The 24133-nt window shown below is 40.7% G+C and overlaps 1 protein-coding gene across 4 annotated transcripts; it reads left to right on the forward strand.

Annotated features, from left to right (window-relative positions):
- Positions 1-1201: 1201 nt before the first annotated feature.
- On the forward strand, positions 1202-23420 carry sv2ca (synaptic vesicle glycoprotein 2Ca). Of its 4 annotated transcripts, none has more exons than XM_028414217.1 (14): positions 1202-1254; positions 1327-1387; positions 6279-6895; positions 13462-13642; positions 14327-14478; positions 18947-19080; positions 19508-19597; positions 19948-20058; positions 20153-20241; positions 20579-20743; positions 20853-20986; positions 21103-21309; positions 21426-21585; positions 21680-21863. In XM_028414217.1, the coding sequence occupies exons 3-14, from the start codon at positions 6298-6300 to the stop codon at positions 21861-21863; spliced, it is 2205 nt and encodes a 734-aa protein (XP_028270018.1). In that variant the 5' UTR covers positions 1202-1254; positions 1327-1387; positions 6279-6297. The 4 variants fall into 4 exon arrangements, with proteins under 4 accessions (XP_028270018.1, XP_028270016.1, XP_028270014.1 ...); XM_028414215.1 differs by having other exon boundaries at positions 1208-1254; positions 6089-6895; XM_028414213.1 differs by having other exon boundaries at positions 1220-1387; positions 6089-6895; positions 21680-23420.
- The last annotated feature ends 713 nt before the right edge of the window (positions 23421-24133 follow it).

A 24133-nucleotide genomic window follows, 5' to 3' on the forward strand; every position in this document is an offset into this window, starting at 1 on the left:
CAAGAATTTCAGAAAGAAGGCACTGAACTTAAAATATGAAGTCTCCATAGCCACTTTGCATCTCATTGTTGTGGTACAGAGGGGTATAAGTGATAATATAACAGTGGAGGCTGCTTCTAATTGTACAGCCTAACCAGTGCTTCTTTGACCTCTTCATAATGACCAAAAATGTTTTTAAAAAAACATTCAAAAGTATATGCATCGATATAGATATAGATGAAAATGGAGTAATTAGGCAGTGTGTAGCAACAACAGACAGCATGAAGTGGAATTAAGTTGAATGCAAAGTTGATTAAAACATTATCTGATTTTTGTCTTCCATATTTACATGTTTATTTATTGAAATCCAATTTATTGCTTCAAATCATTATTTTTGTCCAGTTATACCTCATTTTCTAAATTAGATGCTTCACTCTGCCTGCCCTTCTGATGTATGAGTGAATGGATCATGAAATCAGGGGACTCTTAAGTAACAACTGTTATTTATTTTTTTTACGTTTTTTTATTTGCCTGGCATTAGCAGGGAATATTGTAATGTGCACCTGGATGTTTTAGAGAAGTGCCTAGCTAATATACACATCTGCAGCCAAAACCTGACGCACTCTCAGCAGCATAAATCAAAGCTTCATCAGACGCTCAGTTGTGGGTCGTTTCAGCACCACGGACAGAGGCAGGGTTGCGTTTAAATGCACTGTACGGCTTCACAGTGGACTCTGCGTAACAAGGTGAACTCCCAGACAGCTTTATGGTGGAAATACGGTTGAAATATAATAATATAATATATAAAATCGGCTGGAAGCAGGCACTGAACAGCCACAAAGACACAAAGAGAACCAGTGAGTATTCTTGCAACCCACATTTATAAAAGAACTTTTCCATTAAGCAGCAGTGTTTGGCCTAAACGGATTGCGTTTGTCCTTTCAAAGCAGAAGTCATAACCGTCCTACTGAGGAAACAGTCTTTGTTCACATTCTTACTAAACAGTGGGCTGCACTAACTGTGAATGGACGAAATCTCCGGCTGCTCTCTGTTTAGCATTCATGCGTTGCAGCGTGTCACGTCAGTCACCTAACTAGATTGTTCCATCAGACGGAATTACCCGCATCACTCAATGAAATACAATTATTGATTACACTGCCCCGCTCTCTCTCTCTCTCTCTCTCTCTCTCTCTCTCTCTCTCTCTCTCTTCTTTCCTGAAGTGCTGCAGCGAGAGAGGACTGCATCGGAGGAAAAAAAATAGTCGTGCGCTGCCTGTTAGTATCTATACTATCACTTCTTCTGTTCCACAGTTAAAAAAACACTCATAAGGTTGTTTTATTTCCCAGAAAGCAGTGCGATGCTATGGGTAACTATCAGCGCAGTCCACTCTTCTCGCCATAAATGAAGGTAAGTGATTACTTTTTTCCTAAAAACATGCTGACTGTAAGACTTCAGAGAGACAAATCAGTTTCATTAAAAAAAAGCTATAGGCTATATATATAAGTTATTAGTATTATTATTGTTCTAATTATATTGTTAAGTCAGTTTCCAGTGAACTCACAAAGAGGCTTAGAGGCAGGAATGCTTGATTATTAATTCATAAGTTTGTGTGTCATTTGTTAAAAGTTAGGATTGTTTCAGGGCTTTTTTTCTGTGAGTCCACTTAATAGCATTCTGTATAAAGCAGAAAAAAATCAACATCATTAGCAGAAAGTGGGCTACAAGCAGAATAATCAGATGTTGGAAATCTAGCTCCAGTTTTCTGCATCTTTTCGTCAGTTCATGTGGTTGTTTATGGGCTCTTCATGCTGTACACAAATGTCTGATTTAAGCCACACAAGTGAAACACAGGATCTCACAGTTTGACCAGCTTTAATTTACCATCGTGCTTTAGTGAAATCCTCGTTCTTGTCTGCATGAGCAGAGTTTTGGGTTTGTTGGCTGCAGAGTGTTCATGGATGTAGTGCAATCCAGCCACCTGCCCCGAGGCGGTTAAAGCACTCTGCACTGCCGCCAAAAAGAGGAGAGGATGCAGGAGCAGGCAACTGACTCATCCATGAATTGCACCTCAAGAGGCAGTGAGCGATTGACAGGCACACAGCCGGTGAACTGGAAATCTGTGGCAAAGTGCTTTGTTTGCAATCCCAAGGCTTGCTGTAGTAGTCCTGCTGTGTTAACACCGAAGGGGCCCATCAATGGCAAAAAAAAGAAAAGTGGGAAGAAAAGTGATTGCAGGTTGCAGAATTCTTTCGGTCAAGTCATCATTGATTGTTGTGAGGTTTTTCTTTTTTTTCCATGTTAAACAAATGCGTTTGGAATTCATAACATCCCTCACTCCTAAGCATCTATTGACTCATAGTTTTGTTACTTTCCCTGAAAGTTTATACAGCACCACAAAGGAGGAAGACATTTTCTGTTCCAGTGTTTCACTGTTTAAAAGGAAGACAGGACTCAAAGAGCAAAGCATGAAGTAGCAGTGACAATGTAGCAGAGACCAAAGAGAGAGAGAGAGAGAGAGAGAGAGAGAGAAACAGCTCATTTTGTTGACTGCATAATAAATGTGAAGGCAGGAAATAGTGTAGTCATTATTTTGGTTAAACCCAAACAGTTTTACTCTGTTTCAAGGTCTGCCTTGTCATTGTCGTGGCTGCATGAAGGAGGGAGTGTGATTTTATTGAAGAAAAAAAATGACATGTATTTACAAGTTATGCACATTTATTACATGAAACAGCTTGAAACAAAAATGAATAATTGATTATAAACCGTCACCAGTAGCTGTGTCACATCTTGCATCCCTTGCCTAATCTGTGTTATTGCGTCATTGCAAGACAAAAGATCTGCAGGCCAGACAGCTGTGATGGCAGGTGATGTTTTATATCTGCTAGTGAAGTCTGGAAAGCAGGGAGAGACCATTTACCAAGAAGATCAAACACACAGTGATGGAAAAAAGGATAAGAGACACACACTTCTCTGTGGCTCTTCAGGGTGCCATTTCTGATTTTTTTTTTTGTTTTTTTTTTACTATTTATTATCTTCAACGCCATTGTTTTTGTATTTTTATTTAAATGAAGCAACACTTTAGGACACATTTCTGAACAATTATTTTCCTAAATGGAGATTCCTATTTTAATAAAAGCAGGGAATTTCCCTAGGAGTGTTTAAAATCAGCACTAATTTAAGACAGGTAAATATCAACCCGCTGCAGCTGTGTAAATCAAACATTATGATAACATTATTTTGTATTGTTAATGCTTATCATCATCTATAGTGAAACTCTTGTTTTATTCTCATGAGGAACCATTTTCCCTGTACAGCCATTGTCCTCTCTCCCCCTCCACTGCATCAGTAATGGCATCAGCGTTTGATGAAATCTCCTAACGCAGGCTGGTTGGGCTCCTGCCTTCCAGATGAGGTCAATGGCTTCGCGTTTTGATGGGATTACATGCGGCTCTGCCCACTTAGAGAATGGACCTGCTTTTTCTGATGCTAATAGAACACACCACTCGTCATGCCACGGCGCTTACGTATGTCTTTGAGAAGGGCAGGATGAGTCGAAGGCAAAGAATGAAAGAATAGTTTTCATACAAGAAAGGGAGGGGACACCACTGCTTTCACTGGTTTAGATGTGTACTTTTTCTTTTTAATTAAAGATCAAAATGCACTTAGCTTAAACAACTGCACTTAAGTAAAAAGGACATGATTGATTTTCTTTCGAGCTCTCATGGAAAACATGAAGTATTTGTCTCTCTAAAAGTTGTGGTTCAAAAAACTGAAGTTTCCTATTGATTTTCATCCAGTTTGTTTGCTGGACCAATTAGTCCAACATCAAGCCTTTTGACAAAGTTTAGTGCTTCTGGGAAACTCTTAGTGTGCTGATAATTGCTTTATGTTCTAAATAATGCTATTTATTACCACTGTCACCATTACAAGGTTCTACCTTGCAATCCTTTTCCATTAAAATGCCAATTTTTGCCACTTTTGACTAATGCTTCATAATTTGGTTGGCCTCAGTTGGATATAATCCTTGGCCAAAACTCATAAAATCCCTTAATTTGTCTTTATGATCATGCAAGAGGAATTCTAGGGCCAAGTGGTCGTTGACCTGGGTTTTTTTTTTTAGCATTTTAAAGAGGTTGAAGGAAAGCAGGGCTGCCATCCATCATGCAGACAGGGTGTATCGCCAGAGCAAGGCCTATTTTCATTCTCTCATGGTTCACAGCAATGGTATGCACACTATATTAACTCTAATCACTGATAACCGCTGTGACCCAGGAAGGTGCGTGGGTGTATTACCTTATCGTTGGGTTGTTTTATGTGCAAGTTTGAGGGTATAAATTGCAGACTGACAAACTTGGAAAAGTCAGGTGAGCTGCTGGTTTGAGAATGCACAGAGTGATTTCATGAACATGACAAACAAGCATCAGTGGAAACAATTGTTGCCAAAGGGACAGCCTGAAAGCAAAGGAGAAGCAGGAAGGAAAAAAGTGGCATAAAATAAAAACAGAGATGGTTCATTTGGCAGTGTTGGCGGTTACTGTGTGTGATCGTGAATGCTCCTGTTGCTCAGGCCTGTCTGTGCTGTCGGGGTCTCGTCAGCTGCGGTCAGGTGGGGTTGGTCGCCTGTGTCCTCTGAGCTTCATCACCGCTGACAGGATGCCTCACCATACACTCCATTGATTCTCTGACAGGCAGGCTCCACCAGTGTGCAATGCCTTTTTGCCAATGTGAGTGTGTGCTGCCTGTTTTAAGAAAGATGTGTGTGATAAGTGACATGACTTCAGCTCAGTGACACCACTGAACACTGAAACCCATACTATTAAATCTATCATTCATGCAGGGTAATCTACTGCATTGTCATTTTTATTTTTACAGGAAAAATTATTAAAAACTTTTTAAAAAAGTTAACCCCTTGTAAAAGAAAGGAAAAGCTGTCTTTACACTCACCCTTACCACAACACCTTACAACAATTTCTGAGGCACCACCCGTGTCAATGCAGGTATTAAAAATGATCATTCTGTGTGTAAAGGAGTGTGCCTATAACTAGAGAAGTCATCCAATGAGCCAAAAGGGATTAGTAGAGTCACCTTGAATCAGCAGTGTCATTTTGCCCAGTAAAATTGCATTATGGGAGCTAGAGCTAGGCCTGTGATTTGTGTCCTCCTGACAAGACTTCAGTGTTCATTAGAGGCTGTGGCAAGCAGCTCTTACACACACGAGAACTGCACACACTGGACAGCTCTGATGACACACACACATGCATCTATTGCAGCTCTGACCATCCTCATGCTCATGAATATGCACTCTGTTTAGTAATGATTATGTATGTGTGAACAGGTCAGAGTCATCCTGTGGAGCATTCGCATGAAATCATGTTACATCATTTTTTCTGTTAAACTGGGATCTCCCTCCTATAGCTGGTCAAGCATCATGGAAAGGGCTTCCCCCCATGTGGGCTGGTGTGTCTGTGCACTCACATGCACACTGCTTGTATATGTTTGAGACACTTTCTGTGTGTCGACCCATTTTATGTGTTAAAGATAGTTGACTATGCAGAATTCATCGGCAGCTCTGGTGCTTCTGTGTCCTGTGCTTTTTCTCCTTTCTTTGCGTGGATTAAAAATGACAGTGCCGTTCCAGTTGGATCGTCACTCCTCATTATAATAAACCAGCTATTTATTGGGGGCAAATTGATTTTGGGCAGAGTCTTGTTTATTAGCTTCTGTTCCTCAAATCTGATCATGAGTCAGCAGATTCAGCATTTCTGTTAAAAATAATCAGCTCTTTAAAACGAAAGCCAGCTCACGAAACACAGAACAAGGAGAGCGCCTCTGGAAATGGAACGTTCATTTTGAATGAAATCCGAGAGCTATACAAAAAAAGCCTTTTCCCCTTTTGTGACTTAATGATTTAAAAGGGTCTGTGCTGTCAGTTGGGTGACAACTGTAAGTCTGGAATAGTTATGGATTTAGTAAGAAGACATGAGTTATAGGCAGCATCTGATGAAAATCTCCCTGTGTCTGACTCTCTCTGATCTCTATCCCCTGTCCTTCCTTTCACTCCCTCTTTTTTATCCATCCTTTGCTCACCCTTCCCCCCATGTCTTTCAGGCTGCCCAATGATTGCCACAGCCATTGTGGGTTATCTCCTGTGGTGACTGCAGACTCAAGAGTTTTCTTCCCTGCTGCATCTCAAGACCCACTGATCTCACTATTCTTGCAATCCCTCCATCAGGAAACAGTCACCCCCTCATTCCCCTCTTCCCTCTTTCTTCTAACTCTTCTCTGAACCCCTGTGTAGACCCACCAGTGGAGCCAGAATGGAGGACACTTACAATAACAGGACTTCCCTGGTTAAAGGGGCCAAGGACATAGTGAAGGAGGCCAAGCGACACGCGGCAAAGAAAGTTAACAAGGCTGTGGACCGTGCTACAGATGAGTACTCATCTCACCGCAACTACAGCCGATTCCAGGATGAGGAGGACGAAGATGAGGATTTCTACCGAAACCCACCGAGGCAGGATGGAGAAGGCTATCGTGACAATGAGGAGGGCTCCAGTGATGCCACAGAGGGCCACGATGATGAGGATGAAATCTATGAGGGAGAGTACCAGGGGATACCTTCAGCAGGAGACAAGAAGCATAAGGAGGGTCAGGTGGCACTGGGACAACCAATGTCAGATGCCACAAGGGACCGTAATGAACTGGAGCAAGAGAGGCAGGCCGAGGAGGAGGAGCTGGCCCAGCAATATGAGCTGATCATCCAGGAGTGCGGTCACGGGAGGTTCCAGTGGCAGCTGTTCCTGGTGCTTGGGCTGGCGCTCATGTCAGATGGAGTGGAGGTGTTTGTGGTGGGCTTTGTGCTGCCCAGCGCAGAGACAGACATGTGCGTTCCCAACTCCAGCTCTGGATGGCTCGGTAAGGACCCATAATGTTTGTGTGTTGATGAGTATGCAGGAATCCACATGAGTATGTTTGATTAGTTATTATGATCAGTGTTTTCCAAAATTCTATATTCAGCATTGATTGATCAGAATACACGAAACTGGAGCTACATTTCACACCATTTCCCCAACCCCCAAACTCTGCATTAGAAAACCCCTTTCTTATCATTAATTCTTAGACATAGTTCTCACTTATTGCAAATGACAAAGGTTATCTGAAATGGGCTCAATGACAGAAAATAGCCCTTTCTGACTTTTCTGTCATATCAGCTTTAGTGTGGTGACACATGCTGGTGCATGATTGGAAATGAAGGACCTTTAATGCCTATATTTTGGGAATCTGGCCTGAATCTGGCCATTTTGAACCATTATTTTCAGTTTCTTTCTCTCACAATAAGTCTCTGGTGCACATAATACTGCACATTTTAGTTTAATTCGATGGCTCTGATGCATCTAAAAGCATTAACTTCATAAATATGTCCTATAGTGGAGAAGGTACAGAATAGGAACAGCCACTTGACTTCGCAATATTGTACAGAAAAATAGGATTTGTTTATACCTATGACACTTTATCATATACCAGTGTTTCACATGGATGAGGTGTATCGGTCCACTGGTCTTCGTGTCAGGATTAAGAGGGTTGCTTGTGTTCCCTGTGCGCTCTGTGGGTTGAGGTGGAGTCTCAGCAGTCCCAGTAGCTGCAGGTGTATAATCCATCACCATGGAGCTGTGTACAGGGGCTGACTCACTGTGTCAGTACCAGAGTGGAGAGGACATTAAATCAGGCAAACAGCCCTTAGATACTAACTGCCACAGTGAGACAATACATACAATACAATACATCATGGCTTCAGACGCAAAAAGGGAGGCAGTGACGGAAAGTTTGAAAAATCTAGATTACAATATGTGAAATGTGAGATATATGTTAAATTGGAGTTTACACTGCACCTTCATCTCTGTCTCTTTCCAAGTATCCATGTAAACTCTTTTCTTCCTCACAAGCCTAGCAAAGTCCTGCAGGCATTCATGCTCTACGCTCTGCTTCTCCTTGTTCGTGACTCCATCCCTCACCCCCTGTCCCTCCCTCTCACCCTTCTATTCTATGTGCCTCTCTTTTCTTTTCCCATCCTCCCCCATTTTCAACTTTTTTTTCTCTTACTGATTGCCCCAAGGCTGCTCCCCGTTGAGGTAATTGGTGTGTATGTGTGTGTTTGAGCATATAGCCTAAATGATTACTGTGACCTTGTTGGTATCCATTTGGAGTTTTCCAGAGTAATTATACTTAATTATAGTCAACAAAATGAAGTGAGTTGATGTTTTACAGATGCCATGGTGATATTTTACTACCTTTAATGCAGAAATAAATAGCCATTTAAATCAGTGGATGGTTATGACTGGGTGGCCTCATGATGTATCTCAATTCACTTAAGCTGGACGTGTTGTAGTTTCTCACTAATGGTCTTACATATAATAAGATAAACTCTGGACTTTGAGTTTGAGTTTTAGCAGTGATACCTGCAGTCTGGTTGGTGCTCAGTTACTACAAGTTTAAGACTCTTCCTTTGGGTCCTAAGGTTTGTGTCCCATGTTGCTGTGTTTATGCAGTAGCATTTACTTATGCTTAGTTTATTAATTTTAAATATTTCTTGGCTTCTGTGACATTAAGTTTTGTGCAGACTGACATATACACTGTACATACACACTGGTTGTTTTAAGCGCCATAAGATTCAGGAACTAACATTTTTCACTTCCTGTTCTTGTGTGTATGTAAAATATTGACTGGCAGGTACAGAGGGCAACAAAATCATGCAACCTCCTAAAAAAAACAAAAATAACAATACAATAATTAAAACAATACTTTACCAGGCGGAGAGAGGGGCATACTGCACAGACTGGCCTGAATGTATTGTAATAATGCAGTATGAAAAACCACTTAGGCCTAAATAGGATGAGGGAGTAAAATCCTGATTTGATTGCTAAATTCAATTTGATTCTACACTTGTATCCTGATTTGTGCGGGAATCTTTGCATTAAATGACATCGGAATGATGGATGAAGCGTCTGTAGTTGGTGAAAGGGGTGAAACACTGTAAATAAGTGTGGGAAGGAGGGAAGACAGGGACCGCAAGAGGCAATATGTGTGATGAACATGCGAGAGACAGCTTTAAAGCAGAGAGATTACCAAGTTAGAGGGGGGTAATGGGAGAGAGGTGTGGGAGGACAGGAGTGGAGCGGTAGAGATTGGTGGTGTTTAGTACTCCAACAATGTGAGGCAGAGGCTTAGCTATCATCTAAGACACAACGGACAAAGGGAACATATTACCCTATCATTACTTATTTGTTCTCTTAGGCTGTCTTCTCCTTGCTGTGGCTCCTCATTTTTCCCTCTCAGCTCAGCTCTCTTGTTTTTTTATGCCACCTCTCCTTCATGACATCAATACTTTCTTCTCTTTCATTTTTTTTTGTTTCTTTTTCATCCTTACTTTCCTTCCTCTCATCTCTTACACCTTTCCCAGTCTTGTGTCCCAACTTCCATCTCTGCAGCACTTCTCCCTCCTTGTGTTTTTTTTCATTTCCTACCATTCCTTCTCCTTCTCCCTGTCTGTGTGAGCCAGCTGGCATGCTGTGTGAGGCTGCGTGGTCCAGGGGCAGTTGAGCATGGCTAAACTGCAGTAAGATCGCAGCGTCACTGCAGAGATTACACTACTTGAATTGTGCAGCTCGCTCCACATTGTGTGGGAGTGTGTGTATGTGTGTGGAGGAAAGAGGTTTGTTTAGGATTGGATGTGTGTGAACCAAACCTGCTGTCACCAGCAATATCAACCACGAGTAAACCAAGCTTGCTGCTTGCTAACAGCTTGCTCTTATCAGGGCTTCAGTACATTTCATCTGGATTATCAGTCTTTAATGTTAATGAATGTTGGATCATTATTGCTGCTGAGTGAGTCATTTTAAACCCTGCTCTTTAAGCCCTACAATAGGTTACTCTCATATAGATACCATTGAAATCCTTCCTCCACTGATACGACAAAAAAGCTTCAATCTCTTTTTCTGCGGAGGTGGCAGAAGACGGAGGCATGAATCCGATCAAATTGACACCATGTAGTACAAATGTGATTACACGCTGCTCAGTGTAAAGGGAGCTGTTGACAGTGGAGCAAAGAGGAAAAGTATATGGCAGATACTGTAAATGAGAGAGGAACAAGGAGTGGAGATGAGGAAGGGAAATGAGAAGTGAGCCAAGAAATTGGAAAGCAAGGGGGAGAGGATGCAAGCTGAGAGAAAGAGAAATGGTTTGGAAGAGAAGCAGAGAAGGGGAGGAGAGATATAACATAAGTAATGCAGTGACTGAAGGAAAAACTGGTTAACAGTAGAACAATTTCAGACACATGCTGCTATATGATAGCATCATCATTATGAATAAAACAGGATGTGTGTTTTGCACATAGTTGAAACAGTTTGTGACGCTGAAAGCGAAGAGCATCAAAGCATGAAATCAGAGAAGAGGTCTTGATGCAGCTCACTGCTCTTACGGCTCTCAGGGGGCTCCTTGGTATGTGACAGGGCAGAAAAAAAAAAACGCCACACCAGGGCCTTCCCCATCCTCCGCACCTCACAGTCTTCCTCTCATCCTATGTGGCAATTACTCAGCTCTCCTCCCTCATTACATTTGTATCTTTTTTGTCACCCCCCTCATTGCCTTTTCACTTGCTGCTGCACACATGCCAGCATTTGTGCTCCATCCAGTGTACATTTTGTCTTCCCACCTTAACAAAGTCTTATATGCAGCAATAAAAGAGATTAAAAAATCTGTATTATACATTTGTGTGTGGGATTGTAGTGCATTGTTTCATCTGTTATGTTTGTTGGTTGGAAGGACCCAAATGCAGATGCAAAAAAAGGCAACAGAAAGTAAGCTTTATTAAAGCTACTAAAACCCCAAAAACAAACAAAATACAAACTTAACTGAACACAGGGAACAACACAGGGACATCATCGGTAGTAAAACAAGATGAACTGACACAGATAAAGAGCGCAAGACCTAAACACACAAGGTTAACAAGACACAGGTGAAGACAATCAGGGCAGGCCAGATAATAGGCCAACACCATGGGAAACACAGACACATAACGAAACTACTTTCAAAGTAAATCAGGAAAAAACCAAAACAGGGCAAAATAAAGTACAAATGCACTAAAAGAACCAGGAAAATCAGGATTTTAAATACAAACAAAACCACCTGAATGAATACCTCTTTGTACCACAGATGGATAATGAATGCTTCAGTCCAACAAGAGAGGAAGCTATTTTACATTTGAACAAACTAATGCATCATTTATACAGCATAAGGTTAATTAATGGATCATTTCTATACAGTACAACACTGATGTCTGTGGCTGCCATCAGAATTCCAGGTTATGGCAATGTTTGTCTGGTCATACATACTCTACTCTAAACAGTAATCCTGATTTTGAGTTCAGAGTTCAGCCCCCTAAATCAGGATGAACTGAATGAACTGTTATTCTTAATCTTATGTGTGACCCATGAACACACAGCAAAGGACACCAAATACTGTTGTGTGTGTGTCATGAATTTAGATCGCAACCAGTTAACCACATAATGTTATGGGATGTCTGTGTTATTATATTACACTGCATTTCCCTTTGCTGGTGTTGGCACTGCTGACATCATACCTGACCATTACCGGGAACACTGAACATCATTAAATCCATTACGTAACCGGCTGTCCTATGAGTGATGCACGTGTTTGTTAACAGTTTTATTGTGTATTTTAAGAGTCAGAGGTTTTTTTTGCTTTGTTTTGTGCTTGTATCACTAAAAACACTAAGCTTAAATTACTGTGTGTATGAAACATTGAAAGTGAAAGGGCCTCTGGATGTTTAGATGCATGACATTTAAATGAGAGGCCAGTGGGTGTTTGCCAATGCATTGTATATCTCGCTTCTCCTTAATAAAGCAAATGTGAACTGTGCATTAGGCTGAAGACTTCTGTTAAATTTAGAATTAAATTTATGGCTCCTTCAGGCGAGTATCAAGATGGCTGCCAAATGTGACAGATAGCTTGGTTTTGACCCCTGCAGCGAAAGAGTCAAACAGATATCTGCTCCCAGCAGAGGAGAGGAGACCTGACCGCAGACATTACAGAGAGGAAACACATCTAGCTATTAAGATTATTGTAATGGGATGAACAAAGCGTCTCCATGGAGTCGTATCACTCAGCAGTTTTTTTTCTTTTTGTGTGTGTGTGTGTATATTATGAATACAAATAACCTCTCTAAAGCCAGGTTTATGTAGCTGGATATTAAAACATTGCTGTGGTGTTTTCTGGTACACACTGCTATGTGCACTGGAAAAGAAATGGCTCTTTGCAGCAGACAACATATTGGTGTGTGAAAGCTGCTAAGCGCACAATGCCACATGCAATACAGGCCATAGCAGTAATGACAGGCTCTTCTCTTCAGGGCAGAATCATGATGATCAGTGAAGGAAATCAATGCTGTTTTGTTGGAGCATTGATCCCATTTGTGATGGTAGAGATTAAAAGAGAGCAGAGGGCCCCTTTTGTAAAGTCATCCTGCATTACAGTTCACATTTGTCTCACCAATCGATCAGAGCTTGTTTTCTGTTCTTTACACACTGTATTTACTCATCAATGGTGGAGTGTGTTACTGTGGCCGAGGGTTTTCCGATTTGGTTTCAGGTTCACTGCCATCAGTCAGAGGTGTAATTTTTAGTATTGAGTGAGGCAGTGCAGCACAAATACCTTTTTTGTGTAAGTGTACATGTAGCTTGTAGTAAAGAAATTAAAAAGCATATGTGTGCGTGTGTGTACATTTAGTATTCTGTGGAGAATCATTCAACATAACTTCCAGCTCACTGATTAGCATTCAGGAATAGCATGCTAAACCATATTTTAATATGGTGTGATGATTCAGCCTTCTGCCAGCAGAGAACATTTAGAGGACACAAGTCCTAAAACACTTTGCTTGGCTGAGGGTAAAGTGTTGGCTCTCTTTGACCAATTAGACTAAGATGTTTACAAAATGTCATCAAGTTCACAATGACTTTAGTAAGAAGAGGCCAATCTGTGAATGTAATCTATTTAAACACTGCAGGGAATAAGCCTACTTTTTTGAAACTCATGGTGTGGATGCCTGTAGATGCAGTTTATTAAAATGTTCAATAGGCCATTATCAATCACAATCACATACCCACGTGACCACTGATATGTGAAAGGGTTCTCTCACATTGAAAAAAACCTGCATGATTACTATTGGATTTTGCAGTTCCACTCAACAGCAGAGTATATTGGGTCACTCCATCTCTTGGCATAACAGCCTGCAATGTTGCTGCTTATGCTCACATCAGCATCAAAGCTAGTTTGTCAGCTAGACTCATATGTGAAAAAAACTCATATTAACAATTAATATTCAGACACACGTAGGAATATAGATGCTGTGCGTGAATTTATAATGTATACAGTATATACAATAAGATGCCTCCGTCTCTTCCTTCCAGGCAGTGTGGTTTACTTGGGCATGATGGTTGGAGCCTTCTTCTGGGGAGGGATGTCAGACAAACTGGGCCGCAGACAGTGCCTGCTCATTTGTATGTCTACAAATGGCTTCTTCGCCTTCCTGTCATCTTTTGTCCAGGGATACGGATTATTTCTTCTTTGCCGTCTCTTTGCAGGCTTCGGGTAAGTCTGAAAATCTGGAGGTCATTTTCAGGGCAGAAGAGCATATAAGTAAAATGGTGCAACAAGATTCCTAAAATCTCCATATATGCATCCAAAATGAAAGAATGCATCCTGTGAGGAAATCATAATTATTGCTGCCTTTATTCACATCCACTAAAAATATGAAAGAACATTAATGATTAGTTAGAACCTAGAAATGTATGACTTATCGTCTACAAAGGATTTACTACAGCTTTCTTTCCAGCTAAACAAATGTAATTTTCTTGTACTGCTGCGGGTTAAATTAACCAATGAAAACCTCAGTGTAAATTATTGGATGCCTTATGTGTTAAAGCAGAGACATGGTGTCCCCCTCTTGCAACTTATGGCAGTAGACTGGGTGATTTATTGCTTTTTTGCTTTGGCAGTATAACTGTTCCTTTAAGAGCTAATTCAGTAATTGCATCTACAGTACATCATTCTCTCCAGAGACCTTTAGAGTAATTGCAGTCTGTCCTAACTGCCAATATGACCTGTGTTTTTGAATTTGTATGAAAATATGCTTAGCTGTTCTTTTTTGTTCTCTTTAATTTTAACAACCAAGAAATTCTGTTAACAGATAACCATTGCTGAATAATAATGTTATCATGTCTTGCGCTACATCTGCCTCACTCTCCATGACCTTCCCATTCTCTGGTTTTGCAGGATAGGAGGTGCTGTGCCCATTGTTTTCTCCTTCTTTGCAGAGGTGTTGTCCAGGGAGAAAAGGGGGGAACACCTCAGCTGGCTGTGTATGTTCTGGATGATTGGAGAAATCTATGCATCTGCTATGGCCTGGGCCATCATACCACATTATGGTGAGTAAAGGAAAACATTGCAACGATCATGTTTAATATGTTACAGACCAAGGTTGCATCAAAACGGGTGTTTTTTTGTAATTTGTAATCAAACAGGTGATAAAGACAGAGAATGGTTTGATCATACACATAAATGCAAGATTCTGACAATTATTATGTAAAACCCTTAACAGGCTTAAGTTCACTGAAGATGCTTAGCAATGTGACTTTATGCTAAGCTCCTGACTACAGTTACAAAACTGATAGGATTCCCTGTGGTCAGGGGTTAAGGTGCCAGTTTCCCCTGCCATGCGAATCAATCACTTAATAGCTCTGAGTGGCTGCAGGCTGGGAGAGGCTGAGGTTAAGAGATTAACATATGCATGGATGACACTGAGTCGACTGGAAGGGTGAAAGGGTGAATGTGTGCCTGTAGGGAAAGAACGGTGTGATTTATGACAATACTGCGTTAGATGTCAACTGCACTGAAAAAACACAGAGTTCTATAGCCTCTCCTTCTCTCCACGCATCCCTTTCCTGCTGTTCTGACCTGCTGTTCCTTCCCTTTACTTCCTCATCCTCTCTCCTCCTGTTTTGTACTCTTCCCATCTCTCTGTCTAACTCTGTCCTTCCTTTTATTACCTCCTTTCTCTCTCTCCGTTCTCTGTCTCCGCAGAGTGTTCTTCTTGATCAAGCATAATTAGGTTTTTCTCCTTGCTCTAATAGGACAAAGCTACATCTAGAGGTGATTTATGGCCAGACCATGCTTTAGCCAACCTGTGACGTCAGGGAGAGAGAGAGACTGGGTGTGTGTTTTGCTGCAAGTTGCATGGATGATATTTTACTACTGATGCAGACACACATAAAGGTCAAGTAAAGTGAAGTCAATAACATCCGACACCGGAAAGGTCACTCCAGTTAACATACTAAGATGCACTCTGGTGTTTTTCTTAGTGATTCTTAGTTTTCTTACATACTACTAAGAGAGGTGTACATGCACACGCAAAATAGCACACACTGCTGTAGATCCGCTTACATGCACGTACAGAAGCTCTCTGGTAAAGAACTCATATAACCCTCTGAAACCAGAGCGAGGGTTCATGACGAAACTCTGCTGTCAGATCTGTTGATATCGTATTGAAGGGATGGTCGTGGCCTTACTTTGCTCTTATTCTCTCTGACACTGTGGCTGCCTCTCTCTCTCTCTTGGATGGAACTATACGTGCCTTGCATATACATACTCCAACACTCACCAGTGGTTTTAATGCTTTCCCTAAACCAATAGCACGTTCATGTGAGGGCAAAATATCTCCTGCTGAGATACCTTTATATCTTTCTATGCAAGCATAAAGGTATAAGTGATGTGTTAGGATACGAGTGCTTCGGCAGTGGTGTTTAACACACTATTAAAAGTGCTCATTTATCTTTTCCACTTGCTGACTCCTAATGTCTCCCAAAAGCCCCCTGCCAGACTCGCAGCTGGAGGAGTGAAGGAAATCTGCTCGGCACAGATCCCCATCACACTGACGGGAGAGTCTGATGGGTTTACTTGCTGCCAAAAGAGATCACCATGAGAATAACCTCATTATACATTGCTCAGAATTACAGATAAAAGTTTAAATACCACATCTATCTATCTATCTATCTATCTATCTATCTATCTATCTATCTATCTATCTATCTATCTATCTATCTATCTATCTATCTATCTATCTATCTATCTATCTATCTATCTATCTATCTATCTATCTATCTATCTATCTATCTATCTATATTCAGTATCTATGCCTGCTATCGCTGACTCAGTCATCCAGAGAGTTAGTCAATTATGTACATAATCCCTGTAATGAGATTTCCAGTAGTACGGGTGAAACACCAGCCCTGAGGGGCAGGAAGTCATGCTGCATTTCTGTAGAAAAGGCAATCACTGCCGAACAACTCCTTCTCTTTCTCACTTTATCTTTTGCTCTCTTTCTCTCTCTCTGGATCACTCTAGACACACACACCCGAACACATACAAAAAGACGGGCAAATAAATAAAAAAAAGACATTTGTCATGTTCTTTCTTTCTTCCTGCCAAGCTATGGCTGACACTAAACTTACACTGCATATGTTGTGATATATAAAATAAAAAAATAGTTTTTTTTATTGATATGAACACACATTTTTCAGGCATGAGTTTCTCAGCTGATGTGACTTTGCTCAGCAGTAGCTAAACGCTATAATGTGAGAGAGCCACTGCAACTTTTTACAAATTTTCATTCATCATTTGGCATTTTATTACAAGCACCGAACAGCATCAACATGTATTACCACCACCTTAACATTGACAAAGTCAGAACATAAAGAAGGTCCTAGAATGAAGCTCATGAAAATAAAATTAAATTGTGTAGTGTATTTATAACAAATATAAACAGTAAGGCATGTTTTTGTCTTCTGTCACTAGTTTTGCCTCACAGTACCATTTTGTTTTGCCACTGCAGCATTTTCCTCTCTTCACACCACTTCTAACAGATGCCTACACCCTTTAAAAACTGTTGTTTTTAGCATTTGAACGCATGGATATCAAAGCTGGATTTTTTAATATGCTGTGAGATTAATTCCAAGCAGCAGCCTTTTTCTGGCATAACCATTAGCATTAACCACCACCCCCACCCCCCGTTCCCACCAAGCGACTCCCCTCCTACGCCTGTTGATGGATAATGGTGCTATTCCCTTTGGAGCAGTATCTCCATGAGGCACGATCTGTGGAGAGACGTGGGAGGTCACGACTGACACAGCAACCCCTTTCTGTGAATCCTGCCAAAAAAAAAATCTAAAAAATGAGAGTATCATTTAGAGCACCGACACAATAAAATATGTCTTTACATAACTGTTTAACACTTTTCCTGTTTGAGTCCACCACAAAGACAACACAAACTAAAATCCCAATATAATTAGTTTCATTGTCTTGTGTATGGGGAAAGTGTCTTACTTTAGTTACATCAGTTCGGTGCTGCTGTCATGTCTCCACTTGATTTGTTTTTTACAAGTAATGTAACCTTATACAGAAGGCAAATGAAATGTATAATTTTGTATGTATGTTTGTATAATTACTTGTGTGTGTGTGTGGGTGGGAGCATGACACAATATTATGTGGTATCAGTGTTCATGTTATTAATTTCTGTGCTGTTTTCTCTGTTGGTGCATATACACTCACACTTCTGTGAACATGTGTGTGTGTTTCCCATAAATGTGTGTGTGTGTGTACGTGTTACAATGATTAATGAGTCTGGAAGACTGCCTGTGGGCTGAGATCAGGTGCAACAAGATTTAACTTAGCAGAAAACACTCAATTCTATTCCTACACATTCAATTAACCCGTCCCCCGTGCACTTCTCTCTCTCTCCGCTTCCTCCGCGGAGCCATTCATCTCTGAGCTTACACATCACTCTGCTCCGGCCGTCGAGTGCTTCCATTTAAATGCCATCTTTTATTTGCAGCTCCTTTGTGTTTGCACTATGAGAGTCACACTTAACATTTAGAATAAGCCTTTCAGTTCAAGTAGTTTACCCTCTGGTAAGGATATAGAATGGAAGGATCTACATCAAATGCTATTTGGTCACTGCTTCCTCAATACATTGACCTATGAAGTAATCACATTTGCTTTTATTATGCCCCCTGTGAGATGAAAATTACCTAAACAGGCAGCTGCTAGCTTCAGATAGTGTGCTCCGAATGAGTTCATAATTCATCAGGCACATTTTGCAATTGTGGGCAGGCAACAAACAAGCAGAAAGGTACATATAAAAAAAATTAATTTATTTTTAGCATCGTGAGAAATTTCATGGTCGCCTTATCAGCAGCATAATGTGAGGATCTTGACCACTTTTTTTCTTTCAGTGCTCCCTAATGAAGAAAAAAAAAAGAAAACACCAGTGGTAAACTAGCTAGTAGGCTAGCTAGCATTAAAAAATGAATACATGCCTTTGTCCTGGATTATTCTGCAAAATTAAAAGTGCACATTTTTCTTGGTCCTACTTAGGTCAGTTTATGTAGCTCACATTTCACAGGCTGTCAGGATGCCCACATGCAGTTACTCACACTGCCACAAGGGGGAGATAAAAGTACAACACTGTGGTGATTTGTGAGAATTCAGTTCATAGACTTTAAATAACTATGGATGTAAAGAGTCATTTAGGAGCCCTAGGGGAGGCTCCCACTGTTGCTGCATTGGCATCATCATAGTCCATCTTAACTCCTAATACAGGGCAAGAAGTGGAGCACAAGCGAAGCTGAAGTGGGCGGGCAGTCATGAAGGCACTTACCTGTCACTCACACAGCATAATTATGCAACATTTTAAGTGTAAATGTAGTCAGTCATAAATATTCAACCCCTGTCTCTAAAAGGGAACCTAATATCTGGTCTTAGCAGCCAGATGTACAAACTGTGCTGATTAGTACTTTATACATCAACCAATGTCATTTGATCCTGTTAAATGTGTTACAGGTTGGAGCTTCAGTATGGGCTCAGCATACCAGTTCCACAGTTGGAGGGTGTTTGTTGTTGTCTGCGCTCTGCCCTGTGTGTGTGCTGTGGTGGCACTAACCTTCATGCCTGAAAGTCCCAGGTTCTTTCTGGAGGTAAACAAATTCAAAAATAAATGTTTTTTTTCAGTAGTTTCCTGCATGTACTGCATTGATTGTATCTAAGAATGCCACACCACGGTGATGTGTCATTGTCCTCGGCTGTCTAGGTTTATCAGTTTAACACTCAGACAAACTGAGACATTTCCCGGCAGCAATCAGATCAAAACAGTGTGAGTCACTCAGAATTACTGGAGAAGGCCTTATATGTATCTGGAAGCCAAGTAATCTATGACAGTAGATCTGCTGCTGTAGGTTAATACCTCTTTGAAGTGAAATAAGACACCACAGTTTGGCCTATCTGGGAGAAATCAAAGGACCATATTATGTACAGTACTATGACTAAAAATGTGAAGCTGTTACTGCACCTAATTAAGCATGGAGGCATGCATCACTTCTTCTCCCACACTTTCGCTCCTGTCAGGTGGGGAAACATGATGAAGCTTGGATGATCCTCAAACAGATCCACGACACCAACATGAGAGCACGTGGGCAGCCGGAGAAAGTCTTCACTGTGAGTGTTTGTTTCTGCAGTGCACCGTCTTGGCTGGGTTTCCTTGATGCTTAAGGAAGCAAAGAGGCTTATGTTCTGCCACCACATGGGACAGGTTTTAACACTTTCACAGAGCAGGATCATATCTGAATTATGAAGGTTTCTCAAAGCTGTGTTATGTCATTCAGGCTTACCAGCTGCATGAGCTGCACTTCGGGAAAGCCGCTTAGTCAACACATGTTTCTTGAATTGATCGTGTGCTGTAGTACACATTGACTGTTTATGTTCTGATTTCTAATTTCTATGAAGACATTTCAATAAATAAGAATTATACCATAATATATCATTGAACATGTTGTTTTATTAAATAGGTAAACAGGATCAAAACCCCCCGGCAGTTGGATGAATTGGTTGAAATGGAATCAGAGTCTGGCAATCCAGTTTCCAAGGCTTTCTACAGGATGAAGGCTGAAATACATGCGGTAAATACTTTTCTTTTAACAGCAGCAGGTGCTGTTGTCTGTCTTCTCATTTAAGGTATCTTAATTTCCCCTAATGTCTTGTCTCTATTTTTAGATCTATCTGAACCTCTTGAAGTGCTTCAACTACCCAATGAAAGAAAACATGACGCGTCTGGCCATCGTTTGGTTCACGTTGTCGTTCGGGTATGATTGTTGCAAATGGCAATGGCAAAACAGAGAACAAAAAACATTTCTTTGGTCATATAACTTAAGGGAGTTCGACTGGTCACCTTGCTTTCCTGCCACCCTGATCTGTCTGCTGTGCAGGAGTAGCATGGTCTCAAAATCAATCACAGTCTCAGGATCAATACTATTTCATTGGTGTCTCAGTGGGTGCAGACATGTGAGGGGAAAGCCACTAGAGCTAATAAAGAATAAAAAAAAGCATCTGCCTGTTTCTCTATCAATCTTTTGTCAGATAAATCAACAATGTGATCAACTGTTTCAAATTTCCTAATAACCCGTATTCTTCTGATTCTAGGTATTATGGGCTGTCCGTCTGGTTCCCTGATGTGATCAAACACCTTCAGGCAGATGAGTATGCCTCTAAAGTGAAGATCCACAACAATGAACAGATTGAAGGCTTCACCTTTAACTTCACCCTGGAGAACCAGATACACAGAAACGGCCTCTTCATTAATGACCAGTAAGAAAAGTCGATACTTGCAATATTGATAGATGGAGCCTTGTATGGCTAACTGAAGGCGCAGTTTAAATCACTGAAGGTAAAGTGTGTGTTAACTCTGCTTATTCAGATTCATCAACATGAAGCTAAAGTCTGTTACCTTCGTTGACTCTACCTTTCGTAACTGCTACTTTGATGATGTGACATCAGTGGGCTCCCTTTTCCGCAACTGTACATTCATTGATACAGTCTTCTTCAACACAGGTAACTCTCTCACACACCAAGGACACTTTCATCCATGAGACAAGACATCAGTGTACTACTTTGTACTATGTTGTTGTCTAGATTGGATCATTTATGTTTTTGTGTTTTTCTGACAGATATTGATGAAACAAAGTTGATAGATGGCACAGAGGTGATCAACAGTACATTTACCCACAACAAGACAGGATGCCAGATGACATTTGATGATGACTACAGTGCCTACTGGGTTTACTTCATTAACTTCCTGGGGACCTTGGCTGTTCTGCCAGGTAACATTGTGTCCGCTCTTCTCATGGACAAAATCGGGCGTCTCTCCATGTTAGGTAAGAATTTGTGATTGATTGTGCACCAGTGATTGATTGACTGTCTGTATAACAACAATAGGACAGAAGGGGATGTTGTTTCACTCTTGTTTTTTGTGTGGTTGCTCATCCTTCAGGTGGCTCCATGGTCCTTTCAGGCATCAGTTGCTTCTTCTTGTGGTTCGGCACTAGTGAGTCCATGATGATTTTCATGTTGTGCCTTTACAATGGCCTCAGCATCTCTGCCTGGAACTCCCTGGATGTGGTCACTACTGAGTCCTTCCCCACCGTCCGGAGGTGAGATTTGTTTTTGGATTTCTTTTAAAGGACACACAGAGGTTATACTAGGTCAGTTTCAACTTAAATTTACTTTTTGTTAATGTTTCCACAGGGGGACAGGCTTTGGGTTCTGCAATGCTCTGTGCAAGCTGGCTGCAGTGCTTGGGAACCTGATATTTGGTTCTCTTGTTGGCATCACCAAGGCCATCCCTATTCTCCTGGCCTCGTCAGTGCTTGTAGGTGGAGGCCTGGTTGGACTCCGCTTGCCTGACACCCGAGCAAATGTCCTCATGTAACCCTGGTGAAGCAATCAATGTCTAGGATAAAACCCAGATGGGTGAGTCATGGAGGACACCCAGCTAGAGTTTTAGAGCAGTGCAAGTGGCTTGGTTCATACACACTGATAACCACATTTCACCAACATACTTTAGGTAAATCAAGAAAAAAAGTAACTTACCTTTTATCACAAATAAGATCCTTCTCTGTTATTTTGTGCACCATCTGTCTAGTTTTAATGAAGATAAGCATTAGCCCAGATTTAGGTACTGTTAAATTGGTGAAGTTTTGTTAGATATGGCTGCACAGTCAGTCATGGCCTTGCCTGCTTAAAGTTCAATCATTTTAATATTGATACAGTCTTATTAAGACTAGCCAGATGGGGAGAAAAGTGAAAAACAAGCTGTAATGAGCACCACCAACCTGCTGTGTGACAACGTGGGGAATAGATGATCAGACAGAGAGGAGCCATGATACAGCTGTATGACAGCTGGCTTGCCCACAGGACTCACACATACAGTACACAGAACATGTGTGCAGGAAGTCCTCATGTGCAGAAATACATTTAAAAAAACATGCATATCACTGTGTTTCCACTCAAACACCACACATGATTTTAACCAACATGACATTTGCTGCAACCTCTTCAAAGTAGACACAGCTCTTTGCATTACCTACCCAACTAAGAATCAAAAGGCCATAATGAAAAACTGTATTTTCTTGTACATTAAATCTGAGGTTATATTTTCTGCTGTGTCATTGTTGAAGCTGGAATGATAAAGTCATCCTTTTGTCCAAATGTCGTTGTTCCACGTCCCCTTCTATGTTGTGTTACTGAGCTCTCCTTCTGATTTAGCTTTGTGTTCATGGCAGCGACACGTCCTGTGGCTTCCTTTCAAAAATACTGAATGGCCTTTTCTAATGTGCCTCTCCTTGACTGGAGCAGTCTGCCCATAGTCATGTGCTGTCCAAGATACAAACAGACCAGGGAGTAAACAGATTATAGTTAAGTTATATATAAGATATATATGTGTGTGTGAATTATGTGGATGAGAAGTCATTTTTTTGTCTGCATTTTTTATATTGTTTTGGTTAAAGGTTTATTCTCTCATGATACTATATTGTATCATCAATTTTACAATGCTATTCTGTATCATCACAGTGTTTCTGTGCATAACTGCTAAATAATGTCTCATTAAAATATGACAAAACTGCTGAAAGTTATTATGCACCCATCAACTCTGGGACCTCAATGCACACTACAGTGAAAATAAAACAATATAAGTCACTAACAGCACGACAATGATAAAATCATGTTGCTTGTTTTTGTTGTAATACCTCAAAACGTAAACGTTTTTTTAACTTATTTGAGCCCGTTGTTTGCATTTCGTGTGGCTATAATGACCTATGTTCTCCTGCATTTCTCTGTGTTTGTGGTATCTGTGATTGCGGTGTAGAAGTGGTTTCACCCTTGCACTGCATTCAGCTCACTTGAAAAGAAAAGGAAACTGCAGTCTACATGTGCTTCTATTTCCATTCCTTCCACCTTTTATCCCACATTATGTAAAAAAAAAATCAGCTAGACAAACATGAAGTGTGCTGCTATTGCGCAAGAGATATTTTTTGACCATATAATTTAAATATTTTTAAAAGAAGAGTATTGAGATAACAGGAGGTTTTGTGTCTGGATCTGGATGTTAAAAATCTGGCAGATCTACCTGTGTGGAGAAATATTACCTGTTATGTTTGAGGTCTATGAAGTATAGCTTATATGTACTGTATTTGTGTGTATGTGTGTGTGCGTATGCTTGTGTGCCTCCGTACGGATGCATGAATGTAAATATTATGTACATATCAAAGCTGATATTGGTGATGGGTGTGTATAAGCTCCTTGATTGACACGTGTCCATTCACTGTATCTCTGTTGTACATCTCTGTTGTCTCTGTGTGTTCTTGGCTTTCACCTGCTACTCTGTGTGTGCGTGTGTGTGTCGAGACAAACTTGCATGTATGTAAGAAAATTTCAGTTTTTTGTGCTTAACTTTCTGTTCTTATTGTAAATTCTTCTGGCAGAAAAATGATGGCAATATTCAGATTTTCGTTGAGGAATAAAATGTGAATGTATCACTCTTGTAAGTTCTGTTCATCCATTTTAATGGAAGTAATTCAATGTATGTGGACAATTCAGTTGTGGATATTATTGTGAATGGCCTGCCAGTCAAAGGATGACTGAGCTGTATGTTCAGAGGTCTATAAGTGTAAAAATATGTGAAGAAATATTTGCCAAATG

This window comes from Parambassis ranga, chromosome 9 (genome assembly GCF_900634625.1).
Source record: "Parambassis ranga chromosome 9, fParRan2.1, whole genome shotgun sequence".
NCBI lineage: Eukaryota > Metazoa > Chordata > Actinopteri > Ambassidae > Parambassis > Parambassis ranga.